This window comes from Populus alba, chromosome 3, assembly GCF_005239225.2.
Source record: "Populus alba chromosome 3, ASM523922v2, whole genome shotgun sequence".
NCBI classification, from domain to species: domain Eukaryota; kingdom Viridiplantae; phylum Streptophyta; class Magnoliopsida; order Malpighiales; family Salicaceae; genus Populus; species Populus alba.
In genome coordinates, this window is record NC_133286.1 from 5,874,125 (window position 1) to 5,892,669 (window position 18,545).

The 18,545-nt window shown below is 35.9% G+C and overlaps 1 protein-coding gene across 1 annotated transcript; it reads right to left on the reverse strand.

Annotated features, from left to right (window-relative positions):
• Window positions 1–2,804: 2,804 nt before the first annotated feature.
• On the reverse strand, window positions 2,805–9,859 carry LOC118031004 (receptor-like serine/threonine-protein kinase ALE2). The gene is made up of 11 exons (XM_035035287.2): window positions 9,145–9,859; window positions 7,448–7,531; window positions 6,944–7,065; window positions 6,620–6,832; window positions 6,441–6,518; window positions 6,227–6,334; window positions 5,756–6,127; window positions 5,022–5,312; window positions 4,264–4,656; window positions 3,922–4,165; window positions 2,805–3,767 (listed from the first exon to the last, which is right to left on the reverse strand). Exons 5-11 carry the CDS (start codon window positions 6,490–6,492, stop codon window positions 3,125–3,127), a joined length of 2,103 nt encoding a protein of 700 aa, XP_034891178.1. The 5' UTR covers window positions 6,493–6,518; window positions 6,620–6,832; window positions 6,944–7,065; window positions 7,448–7,531; window positions 9,145–9,859; the 3' UTR covers window positions 2,805–3,124.
• Window positions 9,860–18,545: the final 8,686 nt, after the last annotated feature.

The window sequence follows — 18,545 nt, forward strand, 5'->3', positions numbered from 1 at the left end:
TTGCGTTAATAAAGATCCAGTTTGGATACACAATGATAATTGGAATAAAATGATTAAAGAAATTTGGTTCACTCCAGAATTTCAAATGAGATCAAACTCTGTAAGAAATAATCGGCTAACTGAAACAAATGGTAAATTAAGCACTCATTATAGAAGTACGGTGTCATTTGTATCATATCGAGCTAGCATGGTGAGGATTGTTTATATTTATTATAATGGACTTCAAATTTTTATATTTATATTTTCTAATATTTTTTGTTTGTTGATAGCAAGAAAAAGTAGGTGGAAAAGAACCTCTATGGAATGATGTGTTTTTAGTGTTGTATCAGAGTGCCAAGCAGTCTGAAACATTCATCGATAACAAGTGTAAAAAAGTTGTTGTAAGTATTTTTTTTAATGTACTTTAATATTATTTAAAATATAAATGAATTTATTATTATATTTAATTGTATTGTAGGAGAATTACAAAAAAGAGATGATTTCAAGATATGGAGCTGATCAGGAAAATCATCTTTCATTTGATGGAGCAGCTTGGTGTGTGGCTATAGGAGGAGTTACAAAGGGTAGAATATATGGTGCACTTGGTATGCCAAAATCCATGGTTAGTACGAGTGCTTCATCATAATTCTATACGATGGAGTCAACACCTCCTAGCTCATCAATTTAGGCATTGAAAGAGAAAATAAAGGAAAGAGATGGTCATATTTTATCATTACAACAGGAGATGACCTCAATCAAAAAATTTCTTAGTAATATGGATACCAAGCTTGGGCATCAAATATGGACCAAGGCATGTCGGCACCTATAACTTCATCTATGCCATCACATGTGGCTCTACAGATGACAACACCTATGTATCCCTCGTCTAATCTAATATATCGACCTAGGCCTCGACCACCATATACCGATCACACATTATGATGGTCAGCATTATTTTGGTTTGTTTCCACCACCAATCACCACCTTTATGATAGAACATATTTATTAAATTGTGACTTATCTATTTTAATGTAAGTTTAATGAGATTTAGAAATTTATTATGAAATTTATTTTTATTTGTGTTATTATTTTTTTATAAAATAATTTCTAGTATTAATTTATGTTCTTTATATATTTATCTATAATTTTTTAAATATCCCCAACTAATTAAAAAAAAATTCAATAGATGGAAAAAATAATTTAAAAAATTCGAACAAATCAGTAATGGATTAGCAACAAAGTTTTCATTGTTGATTAACAACGAATCAACAACGCAATATCCGTTGCTGATCAATAATGGAATATCCGTTGTTGATTTATATAATTAGCAACCGAATTTTAGCAATGGATAATATGTTACTAAACAATCAATAATAGATAATCTATTGCTAAAAAATTAGCATTTATTATTTGCATTAGAAATTATCTGTTTTTAATTCCGCTGCTGAGTTTTATCAGCAATTTTTTTTGTAGTGTTCTTCTCTGTTTCTGCTATTTGTTTCCAACATGGTGCTGGTGTTGGCGTTGTTGGATCTGCTGCTGGCAGGGGTTGCTGTGGTGTTGAGAGCTGGTAACTGAAGCTAATGGAGGTTGTTTCGGACCGAGAAGATGAAGATCTTACAGTTGCTACTGGACGGAGAAGAGATGCAACCATCTGCTATTGATGGAAATTTCTGCTGGACTGAAACTGACCCCATGCTGGCGATGGGAGCTTCTGATCGACTGAAGCTAATTCTTTGCTTAGCAATGGTGTGATTCTGCTGGAGGAGCTGTCATGGCTGCTATTGGAAGATCCTTCTCTGCTGCCGGAACAGTTGAAGATGAGATGAGGGCTGAAGAAAATCCTTAAAGAATGCTCTCGGTAAACCACCATGACTGAGAAGAAACTCTTCTTGCTGAAGCTTCCGTGTGCAGAAGAGAAGGTCGCTGCTGCAGCTTGATGGAGTTCACGGTACTATGCTGGTGCAAAGCTAGTTTGATGGAGTCTCTTCTGGTGCAGGCTGTGATGCTTCAATGGAAACCGCGAACAGTTGAGGAAGAACGACCGGAATGGTATTGCTAGAGAAGAAGAAGTCACGGTGCTATGTTGTTGCTCTTGCAGCTGTGAGAATGAAGATCTAGCCTCTTCTAGTGTGGCTTGTAGTGAGAATTAATTATCATCAACGTCGGATCCAAATCACTAAAAAAATAAATATTATTTTTTAAAAAAAATTCTTTGAAAAAAAATGCTACAAATGATGCAAAATTTTCAAAAAAACTTCAAGAATATATTTTATGAGTTTTTGTTGTTTTTTACTATTTTAATTTTTTAATTTTTTTTTCAAAAATTAAATAACAACATTACATTTCCAGAAAAAAACAAAAACTCGCTATCACTGTCACTCTCCGTAACAACCTTACATAATTAGCTTACGATGTGTCGCTTTTGCACCAATGCTGTACACGTGAAACACACTATCTGAAAGTTTTAGGGAAATCGTGTCCTGAAATTTTGCCTGTCTTCGAAGAACACCTGTCTACCATGCCATCCACGAAGCCATTTAAGCTAGCTCAATTCCTTACGGAAATTTCATTTACACATCGGAAGGTTGCCCGTGGCGGAGCGCGGACACCCTCTTTAACGTTCCTCTGAAATGCAAGTGAAGTCCATGCATGGAGCTGAAGGAAGAAATGAAATTCCATGTGTTGTGTAATTGTCTGACACCTTTCAATAAGAGCACTGTAACCCTTTTACTCCATGCATATACAGGAAATCTTGTATAGCAGAAGGATTCCATAATCTAAAAAAAAAAAACAAAAAAAACAGTAACTTTATGCAGCAAGAATGGAACCCTGAAAAGCTGGGAATGCATTGCCAGTCGAAAAAACCCAATATTTACAATAAGGTCATGGCATTGTATCCCATTGTGCTAATGGTTGCATAATTGAATCTGGAAAGCACAATGTTCATCTTCGTTGCTGGTTTTTAAGCTTCAATGACATTCAATAAAGAAAATTCTATGTGGAGCCTTCCCAAGCTCTTTGCAAGATGCACAGGACTGCATCCTGCATCGGCCTGCATAACAGATTTTTTTCGCTTGTTTAGTCAAGGAAGCCCACCTAACCACAGGGAAAGAGCTTGCTGGATTTGCACCACGTAACTGGTTCATGGCCATAATTTATGAGAAAATCCATGCTCACTCATGCTGCCTCTGGAAAAATTTCTTAATCTCTGCCAGAAATGGCTTCTTCCTATCCTCAAAGTCCCTGAGCTAGCATGTCTCCTAAAGGACCCAACTTCGTGACCCTCAAATCCCATAGATGTGGTCAACAAATCAGATTTCGATAATGGCACGGGGTGATGGGGCTGTGAACTTTCTATGTTCTCACCTGAAACTTCATCCTTACTTTCTAAATCAATTAGAAGATTCTCATGACTGCAACTTCTTGACCTCTGCATATTTGCTTCATCAAACTCATTACAAACAAGCTTCAGGGCCTGAACCACTTCACCCATAAAAGGGCGGTGAGAAACTTCTGGTTGCACACACATTGATGCAATTGCTGCTACTTTGGAGATGGTATCAAATGAGACGGAGGACCTTATAGTTGGGTCTACTATCGCTTCTAAGCCCTCCTTGCATGTGAGGAGCGGGCGAGCATACACAACAAGATTTTCTTGACCTGGTGGTTGAGACAAATCTACAGGTTTTCGTCCGGTTAGGAGCTCAAGGAGGACTACACCATAGCTGTAAACATCACTCTTCACCAGAAGGTGACCCATCATTGCATACTCTGGTGCCAAATAACTGGTAACAAGAAATAGCATATGATAAGATATGCGTTTAAGTTGTAAAACAATTTCTGAAAAAAAAATAAGTAACCTGAAGCATGCCTTAATTCATCAATTCACTTCCTTAACTGCCAATAAAATGTAAAAAGATAAATCAGAGTAAATTATACCCAAAAGTTCCCATAATATGTGTCGAGATGTGTTTATTTCCCTCATCCACTGCTGCCTTAGCCAAGCCAAAATCTGACACTTTAGGTGTAAAATCAGGTTCTAACAGTATGTTACTAGACTTGAAGTCTCGATGAATCACGCTAGGGCTTGAGTCTTCGTGCAAATATGCTAGGCCCCGAGCTGCACCTAGGGCAATCTTCATCCGGGCATCCCAGTCAAGAGGACCTGTTTCCTGGTCAACTCCTACAATAACAGAAAAACAGCACAAAGTAAAACCACTTCTTCAAGAAATCAATGATCTAGATATAACAAATACAGAAATATTTTTGGTTTTTACCCACCATGTAAATGTGATTCGACACTTCCATTTGGAATAAGTTCATACACCAAGCAACGGGTATGGCCTTCTGTGCAAATACCAACCAATTTAACAAGGTTTCTGTGATGCAGCCGGCTGAGCATCTCAACTTCTGCCAAGAATTCACGGCCACCGTGCTGGTCATATCTCTTTAAGACCTTCACAGCCACTTCTCTTCCATCATCTAACAAGCCACCGTAGACAAGCCCAAATCCACCTTCTCCAAGGATTCGTGAAGCATCAAAGCTATTGGTGGCTCTCTCTATGTCATTCAAAGTAAATGTCTTTGCGGATCCCGTATATGTCATTGCCCCAGAGCTGAGGGACATAGATTCAGAAGTGGGCATACTTCCAAAAATCGTAGGCCCAGTAGCCCCTGCCAGGTATAAACTGGAATCTATAAGCTCAAACATTACAAAAACAGACAAAGCTTGATTTTATGATGTAGAATGTACAACATTCAAGGATTACCATAAATGCAAGTTAAGTAGGAAAAAGTTTTTCATGCAAGGATGCCAATTCTAACATCTCATTTTCCAAGCGATGAAAAATAAAATTATTTATCAAAAGAAAAGAAGAGAATTTTATGACATAGAATGTAGAAAAAATATTTGGAAAAACAATTTGAAATCACTAATTTCATTAGAAAAAATAAAAAGAAGATGAACTTCATGATTCAAGTAGTGCACAACTTTAGGGCTTTCTAGAACAAGTTGTATAAGATGGTCAAAGTTTCTGTACCTGACGCTTTTACTGGTGAGGACTCTAATTCCTGTAGAACTTGTTGAGGTTCATGAACCTGAGTTCCACATTTCAAAAGCAAAAACCAAGCAATTGCCATGCATATAACCAAGACTGTGAAAGAAGAGAGAACTATTACAGCCACCATGCTTCCACCAAGCCCCTTTTTTTTCCTCCTTGGTACATCAACTCCTAAAGGTTTGTTTGTCCTTCCATTGTTATCTTGGCCGGTATATGGTCCGTCATCAACAGTAGAAGTGCTCTCAGGTGAAGGTGGAGATGGTGGAAGACCTGCAGGTTATAAGAGATTCAGAAGTTAGAAATCCAAGACAAGTATGAAGTCTAAAGTCTAAATGAGTAACTTTTATTTGAATGGCAGGGAAGAATAACTCCTACAGGCCAACTGTATATCAATATGGCTTGTAGTTTTTTACATTGCCAAAACAAGAGGTGATGAGCAAATATTCAGGAGCATGAATTTAGGAAAACAAATGGCAATATAAGAATTATAACACCTCTCAATTAAACTGCTTGAGAAAAAGCCCATATGGGCTTTCTTTCACCAGACACTTCAGCAATAAAATGGCCTCAATGAAAAGTCCCTCAAAACAAGTAGAAAGTGTTCAAGGATGAGTCTAAAGGTTTAAATGATCCCAGTGAAGTTTGGCAAAGGTTAAATTTCCTTGAAATTTCCAAAAAAATAAAAACATTTTAAGGGAAGTTAAAAAGATGACCTGGATAGCGAACATATAATACTTCATAGGCACCAAAGAGGGAAGGCTTTATGAGAACTTGTCTGTTCCAAAATTTCTTGTAGATTGAAAATGCAGAAGAATCATTAAATTTTACTCCTCGTGGAACCAGGTTGATAAGAACAGTGCTTTTCTCTAGCTCCTGACTAGCAGCATTTGCTCCCATGATGCGGACCTGGCTGCGGTTTAGTGCAACACTTGCTGCAATTTCCTCAGCTAACTCTGTAACCAAAGTGAAGAATGTGTATATTGCGACACTAAAACGGAGTTTAACTTGAATTGGCCACACACATCCACAGGGTGATCCAGCAGGCGTATATGTTAATGGCTCTGAACATGTTAGTGATGTACAATCTGCAAATACCTCTAGCAATAAGCACATCCGTGATATTCCAAATCTTAAATTATGGTGTAATGGATATATTATACTGTGAGGTATGTGCATTATTTTACCTTCATTAGGAGGTGGAGGTGGCAGAGTCAGAATCTGTAATGGTGGTGGAGCCTTCATCTTCTTCAAGGATGGATCAAAAGGAGACATTGCAGGTGGATGAGAGGGCACTTGCAGACAGAAAACATGATCTCAGTGAGAAATTTGTAAGCAATCACATTATGAAGTTACAGATTCCAAGATTAAATCAAATACAAAAAAGTTAGGATCCTGTACTGGTAAAATTCCTTGCAGGTGATAAGGCAGGTACAGGAGACTCCCAGCTCATTGACGGAGACGGAGAGGCAGAAGGGCCTAAAAATTCACAGATAAATTTTGTGCTTCCTGAGGTAATGCTCAACTGGCAAATTAATGTAATGCATTTATTAAGGTTCCATCAGGTTAGAGAATCCTACCAAGTGGATTATACTCGGGGGGAGGGATTCGGTAGGATGGTTCAGGAATTTTGACATGCTTCCTTCCACGAGCATGGTGTCTGTGATTTGAGATTGAAGGAGAATATGCAGGTCTGTGAACCCATTCTTTTGCAGGAGTTCCAAAAGATGAAATAGAAGGTGCAAGTGCAATACTTGAAGGCCTAATGGCATGGTGTGGATGAGGAGCTACAACTGGAAAAGATATTTTTTAAAAAATATATATACATATAATTAAAGGCATGGTATTCCTTGAGGTAACTTGAATCTTAAAAATGGAAAAATTATGTTAGACTACCCACTGACCTTTAGTTGGAGACTGATCCGAAGATGAAATGTGGGATGCTTTGTAAGAAGGTGTGACACCTTTGTTTCCATGTCTTCCCTACTGAGGTTGGAAGGAGCTTGCTTTGAGTAGAAGGCAGGGTCTGTATCATAGAATTATATATATATATATATATATATATATATAAGATTCAATCTGTAATCAATTTAAAAGGCATCTATGTATTGTTTTGTGCTACGTAGTCAAATGCAAGGGCGTAGCGTAGAGATGCAGCTTATTGTTGTCTTCCATTATCTGAAAATATATCTTTCATTTTATAGAACATAAATTTAGAATTGAATATTTGGAAACAGTTCCTGGCTACCCTCTTCAATATGTTATCAAAAGGATCCAGGGAAAAAATCTGCATAGAATAATATTGAATGCTGCTTCCATTTTTAGCAAGACACATTTGCAGCAGGATATGAAATTCTGTTCCACGATTATAATGTAATTTCATTTTTTCTGTAAGAAAAAATTTTCACCTGGTTGAATGGACGGCTGTTGGCTTGGCCTGATTGGGGAAGCAGTATAGGGCTTTTGGGGCAATCTGCTTGGTGACGGTGCAACTGGTACCGCAGCATCAATGAATTACCAATGCAGCATTACAATTTGAAGCACACAAAAGTGGTGTCATCACATATGAAACAAACAGATTGGATTACATCACATATGAAGCACAAGAAGATATAATTTGCAAGAGATTGATAATTGACTTGATTCCACAGGAAACATGCAAAGAGTGGGCTTGGTGCAAAACGTTATACAAGTACTTGACTATGAAGGTTTATCTTCCTGAAATTGAAATATTTTGAGTGTGATTTTTCAATTTGTTTATTTCATTGAATGATAAAGAACAGCTCAACTTCAGAGACTTCACCAGCAAACGTATAGAAACAGCATAGTATTGAAGGCTTGGGGAACATGCGTCTTACTGTGAGTGTAAGTTGCATCAATTATATCTTCAACTAGCTGGCAAGCAATGGAAAAGAAAATGTGTAAAACGTGTAGCAGCCCGATGATTAAAGCTCCATGGTTATTGAGGGAAGGGAGGCGTAGAATGCTTATGGTAAACTGAATTGTGAGGTACATCATCAACCATTATAAAGCTGATTGTATAACAGATAATTAAATCTAGAACCTGCAAAGATACCCCTTAGCTGATTTTCTCGACAAATACATGCTCTTTCAGTTATATTCTGATTGCAAGATCAAGAAAAGTCATATTCTATTGGTTCTACTACTTTTTGTGTTATCATTTAGTGGTCAAGACAATGAGAAATGATAAATTTTTCAAGCTTTAATTAGTGTCCGTGAAGCTAAGAGCTATGATAATGCATTTAATGCTACAAATGCTGTTGTTAACTCTGTCACAATGATAAAGGCTGCATAAGCTGCGCAGCAGCTTTCAAACCATAAGATCAGATAATGAAGTAAATTGATGAACCTATGGGTGGTTTTTCGTTTGTGATGGTAGACTGGTAGCATATACTCATGAAGATGCTAACAACAACAGCTCACTGCCTGGCAGTAACAAGCAAAAGCAGGGATTTTGGAATGACCACCACAGTTGAATGGCATTTTCACAGCTGATTGAGTAAACAATAAATCTTAGCAGTGTTAGTTTTTTTTCCTTCTTCATTAAAGAGAGATAAGGCCTGATTTATCAAAGCGGTGCTCAAAAGGTAAAATTTGAATGAAATGAACTAAACAAGAGATAGATAGAAATTTTGTGGCAGTATTTATCTTTCTATTTTAAGGTTGATAAAACTGATAACGCAATCAAGATGGGTAATCCTTGTAAGATGTAAAACAAAATCTCAGTTTCAATGACTGATAGCAGGGTGGGTTAGCTCAACATCAGATTCTGTGCAGAAAGATCATGAAACGGGTGCAGGGACAGGTCTGAGCAAATTCATGATTCATAATTCTCACTGTGTGACCTACCCTTTAGAAAATGTGTATCCCTCACAAACAAGAGTAAGGAGGTTCTTGCATACAATGGAGTTGCTTCTAAATCTGATGATCCTAGAAACAACCAAGCTATAGAGCCCAGATTCTCAAATCCAGTCCAAATTAAAAACTCAGCAGAGATTAGCATGTAGAGTATCAGCTAGTGGATGGATCAAGCATAATTCAATGCAAGAACGAACTACAAAGGGTAAAGACCAAACCCCATTACCTGGAGATCCAAGAACAGTCAAAGCACCAACAACTACGAACATGATCACCAGCAAAAAACCCTCCAGCTGCATCCCGATTTTCACCTGTAAAGAGACTGAAAGATCCCCTCCTGATATCTCTCAACTCTCACCCGACCATCCAAGTGAAGGAGGATATGTATTGAAAACGAAGTAGTAAAAACTCAAATGACATTACGATGCAAAACACGAGTAGATGGCTTAAAGGAACAAACTACCCTACAGTGTACATGTCACAACTCACACTACTTTAAAAGAAAAAGAAGAGACCCACCCATATAGTAAAAGAGAAGTAATGAGTTGATGAACTAAAAGCACACAAAGAATGAGTTAGGTGGGGAGAAACTACAAAGAGTACATGGCTCTCCTTTTCCTTTCCCCCTCAGACTAATAAGAAATGAAGCTTTGCCTTTGTTTTGTTAGTAGAACTGATCAAAGCTTAAAAGGCGACACAGTGCCCTTAAAACAACTGGGTGGGTGGCACTTTTAAGTTTAAAAGGTTGGAGAGTTCCACGAGGTTAGTGGATGTGTGGGATCATTTTATGGCTGAAAGTTATCATCAAGTGCTTTGAATTGTTTGATATATGAATTGCTGACTTCTTTTCCAGCTGATAATGGCAAAATGATCTCCCCAAGCACTCTATCTGTGGAAGTATTAATGTTTTTGGCTAAGTTAGGTTTGCTTTGACTCCCTCTCTGTGATTAATGCTAAATTATTGGTTTTTTTCAATCTTTCGTGGTTTGAATGGGGACTGTGCCATCAAGTCAAACTAGTTTTCCTCTTTCTATTTTTTTTTTTTATTGATGTTATTTTGTCTTCAAACTTTATTTTATAGGTGGTTAACTTTTCCTTGTGACTATATTTTAATATTTATCACGACTTTAGCAGTTAATTTATATTTAAGTTTTTTTAAAAAAATTAATATTTTTTTTAATATTATCTTTAATATTAAATTGATTAAAAATTAAACTTTATAATTTATATTTTTATTTGTTTTTCACAACACAGTCTCATGACTTATACTGTGAATTTGACGAGTTAACTCAGTTATATTAAGTTTTTTTTTTTTTCATCCTTCAGCAAGGAGTTAATTATGAATTAAATTTTATAATTTATTTTTGTTTACTTTCTATAAAGTTATCCTTATCTTATAATTCAGATCATGTATTTTATGGAATAACATAGATAAACTCAAATTATTTTATTGTTTCTTATTTCTGGTTTGAATTTTTTTTTTTTAAATTTCAACTTTTAACAATAGATTTATTAAAAAATAAAATTTATAATTTTTTTATATAAAAAATTATTTTATTAGAATAACGTTAACAATGGCAAGATAATTTTTTTGACATGTTTAAATAAATTTTGATTTAGCATGCAGTAAGCATCAGACAACAATATACTATGTAACTAATATCCCTTCAGCACACTAAAGATATGCACATATATAAAGAAAAGAAAAGGAGAAAGAAGAAAAAGTGAATTTCACTTTGATACTCAAAGATTGAAGTTTCCTTTCACTTTGATACTCAAAGATTGAAGTTTCCTTTCTTCTATTTGAATTTTGACAATAATATCTGATACGATAATTAATTTCTTTTTAAATATGTTGGGATTTTTTTCAAAACACAAGATTCAGCTTCTAGAAACTCAAGAAATCTTGTAGTTGCCTATAATAAAACCCTTCTTTCAAAACAAACCAATGACTCAAATGTTTTTTTCTTGTTAAATTATCTTTTTTTTTCTTGTTAATTATTGGTATCCGGTCAATTTATAGATACTTCAACTAATCTCTCAAAACTTTAAAATTAACAACTATATAAATTTCTAGTAGCCATAAAATTTATGATATTCAAACTAGTAATTTAAAAAAAAAAAAAACAAATCCAAAACATGATCAGTTAAACTATTCATTTCAAGTTAAATAATATATCATAAGATTCAGTTTTTAGAAACTCAAGAAATCTTGTAGTTGCATATAATAAAATCCTTTTTTGAACTAAACCAATGACACAAATGTTTTTTTCTTGATGAATTATCTCTTTCTTTTTTTTTTGTTAATTGTTAGTATCTGATCAGTTTATAAATACTTCAACTAATCTTTTAAGATTTTAAAGTTAATTATTATATAAATTTTTAGTAGTCATAAGATTTATAATATTCAACTAGTAATTAAAAAAAAATCCAAAATCTATAAGTTAAATTATCCAAACAAGTTAAATAATATATCCCATGATGCTGGCTACCCAATAATTGTAGCTTAATTGACAGTGCCCGAGAAAATCAAAGGACTGACGAATTTTCAGACCATGATCTTGAAGAATATTCGATACATTTATAGCTGGGAGATTAAAATAAAAAAGATTGTTTATTTATATAGCATTTCAAATCAAGCACGCAGCATGTATCAACATCATGTTAGGTACTGGTTTTGGACTCTGTGTCGGATGTCACCTCCATCGTTAATTCTCACTTTCAATTTTTATCAACTTTTAGTGCAATAGTGCACGCCATCTCCATGGCCTCAACTATGGGATATTTTTTTAAGCTTCGATTTAAAAGTGTCGGTGATAAATATTGGGTTCTTTTTGCTAGCCATTATTGCACCGTCTACTGCAAATACAAGTGTTCTTCGATAATTTCAAGGTTTAATTTCTTCTTCGTTAGATCTTCCCTTTAAGCATGTTGAAGAGGGTTTTATTTGGGTTTTTGGTGTAGAGATCACAATCTTTTTATATATTTTTTTAAAATTTTAATAACATAGTATCTTTAAGCAAAGAAAACGCTTCTTAATTTACAAAAAAAAACAAAAAACAAAAAAAACGAAGAAAAATTATATTAAAAAAAACCTTCTCCATTGAGGGGGAAAAACGAAGAAAAATTAGAGAGTTGAATTATGACTAATCTCTCTAACCATTTAACATATTAAGAAGAGATTTTGTCTTCATCATAAAAAGAAAATCTCTCCATTAATATTATTATTTTTTATATCATAAGGAAACTCAACTTCACGATTTTTAATAATTAAAACTTTAAAAAATATTTATTTTCTAAAAAATAATTATATATATATATATATAATTCCTTGTTATTTTCATACATTTAAAAAAGATCATAAAATAATTTTAACATTCTAAAAGTTTGGATGTTACACATCTTCATATAAAAAAGTCCCCATCAAACATTTTGAAAAGTTGAATATTATTTTGATTTGTATATTCACAATAAATTGTTAATTATTTCTTTGTTGATATATAAAACAATTCAGTTTCAATCTCCATAAATTTTTAAGAGTTTGAAAGGTATATCTAATAAATTCCATGCTTTCACTTATAAATGCATGTTATTCTTTATTAATATTAGAGTTGGGCTATTTTTGTATTTATATAAATATTTATGATGTATTTTGGATGTGCTAAATTGAGAATTTGGCTTAAACTTAATTTTTATGTTAGTCCTGAATTTTCTTAGACATATAGTTATTTGATAAAATTTACATGGTTAGAAAACACATCTTATCATCTTTTCAATGATCTAAAATTTGACTTAATCAAAGTTTTATACTTAAAGTTATGGTTTTTTTTTTTTTCTTTCAAGAAATTATACATAAAGTTAAATCATATGGGAAATTTCTTATTCATTAAGATTCATTACACTATGAATTTGAATAATGCTAAAAACAAGCACTGTTCACCAAGACTCATTGCACTGTGGATTGCATATTTTGTGGGGGCATTGTGTATTGCAGCCCCAAGCATAGACACTTTGCGCAAGAGCAGTCATTCCTTGCCACAAAGAGTTTTAAGGCTACAGGGATGAGGGGTTACGCCCTAGGTTGCAGACACCTAACGCTTGGGTTGTCATGCCCTAGCGTTAAGGCCATACCCGCGAGCTGGTTGCCCAATCAAGCTAGCGGGGTTTGCTGATAAGACCCTTTTTAATTGGGTCAGGCATCAAAAACCTAATTTGTCTTAGTCCAGACGCAAACCCTATACCTAAAACACACACTCCTAGGTTCGCCCACAGAAGGACCCACACCCAAATCCATTTTAGGTTCGAACACGAAAAGACCTAAAACCAAACGCCACTAAGTTCGAACCCACACCCCAACCTTTTTAGGTCCGCCTACAGACCCATTCCTTAACCTTCCTGGGTCCTGACAGCAAAGGTCCCATACCCAAACCCCTTTGGGTCCGAACATAGACCCAGCCCCCAACCCTCTTAGGTTCGAACATGGAAGGATCCAAACCCCTTTAGATCCGAACAACGACCCCACCTCAACCTCAACCCATTTAGGGTCTGGATAGGGAAGGACCCATCTCAAACCTCTTTAGGTCCGAAACTATACCCCAAACCCCAACCCTATTAGGTCCAGACACTAAACCCAACCCAGACCCCTTTGGGTTCGGAGATGGAAGGACCAAAACCCAAAACCCTTTGGGTTCGGACATGGACCCAGCCCCAACCCTTTTGGGTCCGAACCCTAACCTCATCCCAATCCTTTTAAGGTATGGAAGGGAAGGACCCAAACCCTTTTAAGTCTGGACCAGCACCTCAACCCCAACCCCAACCCATATTGCATTTGGATATGGAAGGACCCAAACTCTTTTGAGTCCGGACCAGCACCCCAACCCCAACCCATATTGCATTCGGACACGGAAGGACCCAAACCCCCTTGGGTCCGAACATTGATCCAACCCTCAACCCCTTTAGGTTTGGACTCCGACCCCACCCCATCTTATTTGGGGTCTAGACAGGGAAGGAACCAAACCTAAACCCACACCCCTTTGGATCCAAACTCCGAACCCATCCCAAACCCTTTTGAATCCGGACACGAAAGAACCCATCCCCCAACCCTCTTGGGTCCTAATAGCAAAGGACCCAGCCCCCAACCCCCTTGGGTTTGGATGTGGACCTAGCCCCCAACCCCCTTGGTTCTGCACTCCGACCTCAACCCAACCTATCTGGGTTTCGGATAGGGAAGGACCCTCACCCAAACCCATTTTAGGTCTGGACCTCGATCCCAAACCCAACCCCCTTGTGTCCGGACTTCGAACCAAACTTAAACCCCTTTGAGTCTGGACACAAAAGACCTAAATCCAAACTCCCTTGGGTGCGAACATGAACCCATCTCCCATCCCCTTTGGGTTCGAACTTCGACCCCACCCCAATCCATTTAGCGTCTGAACAGGGAAGGACCCAAACCCTCGTGAGTCTGAACCTAACCCCCAACCCTAACACGTTTTGAGTCCAGACATGGATGTACCCAAACCCAAACCCCCTTGGGTCATGACACGGGCCTAACCCCTAAGCTCTTTAGATCCAGACATAGAACCATTACCCAACCCCTTTAGGTCCAGACGTGGACCCCAAACCCAACCCCAACCCTAACCCTCTTTGGTCCGACCATGGAAGAACCCAAACCCCAACCCCCCAGGCCCAAACACAGCCTCAAACCCAACCTTCTTAGGTTTGACCAAGGCCCCCTAACACGACCAAAAGATTATTGTATTCTTCTAAGTGTAAGAGTGTTGACACGACCAAAAGCTTGATGTCTCTTCCCAAGTGCAGGAGTGTCGAAGTAATAAATAACCCGGCAAGACCGGGGTCGAACCACAGAGAGGTTAATTGTATAAATTATAAATAACAAGACAACAACAACAACAACAACAACAACAACAATAATAATACTCATACGTGGCGTTGTTATACACTGAGAATGATCTAAAGATCGGTCACAGGTTTCCAGCCTAATATACTGACTTTATGAAAGATCAAAAGATATAATATTATATAGTATAAACAGGATGTAAATAATAATAATAATAACAATGATAATAATAATAATAACAGAAGATGAAGAAATTAATGAGAACTTTGAGATAAAAGGATTAACGTAAAGGATTAAACAATGATAAAAACAAATTCAAAGGTTAGAGGATCCACTTATGGTACTTCAAACAAGTATAATATAAACTCTTATTTCTCAATTGGAAACCACACATTAAAGGAGGTTCCAATCAGATTATAAATTGTTAACATGATTACATTAGTTATCTTATTCGAATAAAGCTAATACTTATAAATGTTGGCAGGCATTCATGATTATAACTTATGTTAACAACAAATCAAGTCCCTTTCATAGCTCAGGTGTCGATTATACCATACAGTATGGGCTATGAAAGTACCAAGTATTTGTTGTACCAAGTGTTTATACAACATAAATCTAGATTTAACCATTTAAACAAGCAAAGTATTAAAAGTGAACAAGATAACAAATATAAAACATGTTAGTATCCAACGTTAAGTCCATGTTAAGTTTATATTATACTTATTCTTACACCATTAGTGTACCCTTTTCACCTTGACATAATTAACTTAACTAAACATAATGAAAGAAAGAAACATAAATAAACAAGATAAGAACATAAATGAGAAAGAAGTTAACTAAGTAAAAGAAAGGAAATGAAGTGCATAAACTTGATATTAATGAAAGCAAGACATAAGCAATACAAAGAGAGAAAGCAAGAGCATGATCTTGATCTGGAAACCAAGATGCCTTAATACATGGTAAGTGCCTCCTTTTATAGGCCAAAATTTGGAAACTATTGATTTGTTGACTAATTGATGAGTGGGTGCCACATCTTGACTTTGGTGACAATCCTTATCTTCTTGTCTGAACAAAACGTCATTGCTAACATCATAATTTGCCCATAATCCTCAGGAATGTTCTAGGAAATTGTCTCAGCTTTCCAACAAAAAAAAGATGAGGTCATTTGGACTCCTAGAACTCAAGATATGGGCTGAACACTAAATTAGTGTCTGGGCTGCAGGACAGCTTCGGACTTCTTCCGTTGTTCCTTCAATTTGGACTTCAAAACGGCCTTCTTAGATCTTGGGCTCCTCATGAAAGTTGTAGGCCTTTGTCTTACCTTTCCATCCATATAAAATGAACCTAAATCCGAGATCTAGAGCTCCAGATATGATCCAATTACCGAGCAATGTTCCGGTTTGGACTGCACCGACATCTCTTTTTCTAAGTTTGGCCATCTCTTTGTCCTTTAACTTTCAATACTTAAACTCATCAATCAATCCTTTTATTTATGTGATCGGCCTGCATTTAAGATGAGCATTTACCATAAATTAAGGGTATCTTATAATATCAAAGTTGTTATTATAAAACATGCTTTAGTTAAGGATGTTATTGATACTTCAAGTGCAAAAATGATGATATAAAACCTTGATAAACATGCACTTTTAAGTACTAATCACACCCCCCAACCAGCTTTATTACTAGTCCCTAGTAATCTAAAGCGTTAAAATAGAGAAACAATTTGCAAGTATCACAAAGCAAGGCATTCATCATTCAACTTCTATTAATCTTATCCAGATAAACAAACTCTCACTAAATTATATTACTGCTTCATACTTCTTAAACAAGATATTAATAAACCTTCTTTTTTTACGTGCTCAATATATGAAAACATAGATGATGGGGCTTTTGTTTGGAAGAAACAATATTATGTTCAAATTAAGGTGAACTTCCTTGGGTTGGGATTATTATTATTATTACTCTTTTTTTTTTTCTTTTTTTTTTTCTTTTTTTTTAATTTTATTTATATACACATACAACTTAAAACATAATGTATCTTTAACCCATGTAAAACGAGTTTTAGGCTAAAGGACTCCCAGACCAGTTGCGTTAATTACTTAGGGTAATTAGGTGTTTGAGACACCCCTACGAGCTTAACACAACTCGGGTTGCAGATACTGATACGTAGATAGTGCAATGTTTGATTCCCTTTAAGCTTTTCTCCTTAACCCATGTAACAAGCTTTGGGCCAATAACTCCCAAGTCAGTTGACTTTAGGGTATTAGGTGTTAAAAACACCCCTTCGGCTTTAATTGCTTAGGTTAGGGAGGCTACTAACGAAACTAAACTTATCCACTTTTATTATCATCAATACTACTTCTTCTTTTTTTTTCTTCTTTTTTTTTTTTTTTGCAAATTATAATACTATCCTTTTCCCTTAGTTGTTACCTTCAACAAAAGAACATAATTAAATGTAATAATCCAATGTGCACCCACAATCATATGTTAAAGTGTGGTGTGTGAAAATGAAGGTTTAAATAATACTTGTTAAATGAGTATATGAGCAGAATCAAGTGATAACAATGCGAGAGTTTTAAAAACCTGAATATTTTCAAGAAGTATTCTAATAGGCTTGTTATGAATATTGCAAATAACCATTAGAAAATTTTTTACTACGATGCGTCTCAAGAATAATTTCCTCTTTACTCTGCCATCCTAGTAATAACAGTTTTGCCAAATGGTTTTTAAAAACAACAACAGTTAGTTGGTTTGTTTTTTTTTTTTTTTTTTAAACTACTACCCTCTCCCCCCAACCAAAACGAGACATTGTCCTCAATGTTCTCCCGAAGTAGAAAAGATAGAGTATAGAAGACATCACCTGAAACAGCGAACAATGACAAACCTGTAACACACTTAAAACCAAACATAAGAAGTAACAAAACAAAAATAATATGCTATTAATAAAACCAAAAGACACAAGGTTTCACAGATGAAGGCTCAAATCTAATCTAAGCTTTTTACGGCTTTCCTTAGTTGACCAATCTAAGACGACTCATGCAGGGATCAATGACAGGGATGAAAGATTGTAGTTGGTCAATCAATTGTTCAGCAGTAGCAGCAGAGATTATGATTCGTCGTGCCGAAGATGTTAGAAATTCCTGTTCCACATCTTGATCAAGGAAAGACATCAACTTATCATAAAAACCATTAACATTTAACAAACCTATAGGTTTATGGTGAATGTGCAGTTGGGCCCAAGATGAAATATGAAAGATTTCTTCCAATGTGCCCAGACCACCTGGTAAGGCAATGAAGGCTATCAGCATGGTTAAACATGGTATTCAGTCGTCAGACATTGTTGGGACCTGTAGTTCCTCTCCAATTGTTTTTTCCAATGATGTCCCAGTTGCTAAAGCTTTGGGGACAACCCCCAAAACTTGACTGCCTCCTAAAAATGCAGCCATTGACACACCTCCCATTAACCCAAGGCTGCCTCCCCATACACTAAATGAATCTTTCTCTCAGCTAGTACCCGACCAAGATGATTTGCTGATTCTAAAAACTCTTTTTCTTTCCCAGAACTGGATCCATCGAAAACACAAATATTTCTTATATGATGACTTGAGGAACCTGCCATTTCTACACACTTCTATATTGATGAATATATGGGATGAGTAGAAATGAAGGAAGGAAGAGAAGAATTATAGATGAAAAAGTGAAAAATGCAATCATACCACCTATATGTAGGCCAGCTGTAGTCTCACAAACTCTCTCTCTCTCTCTCTCTT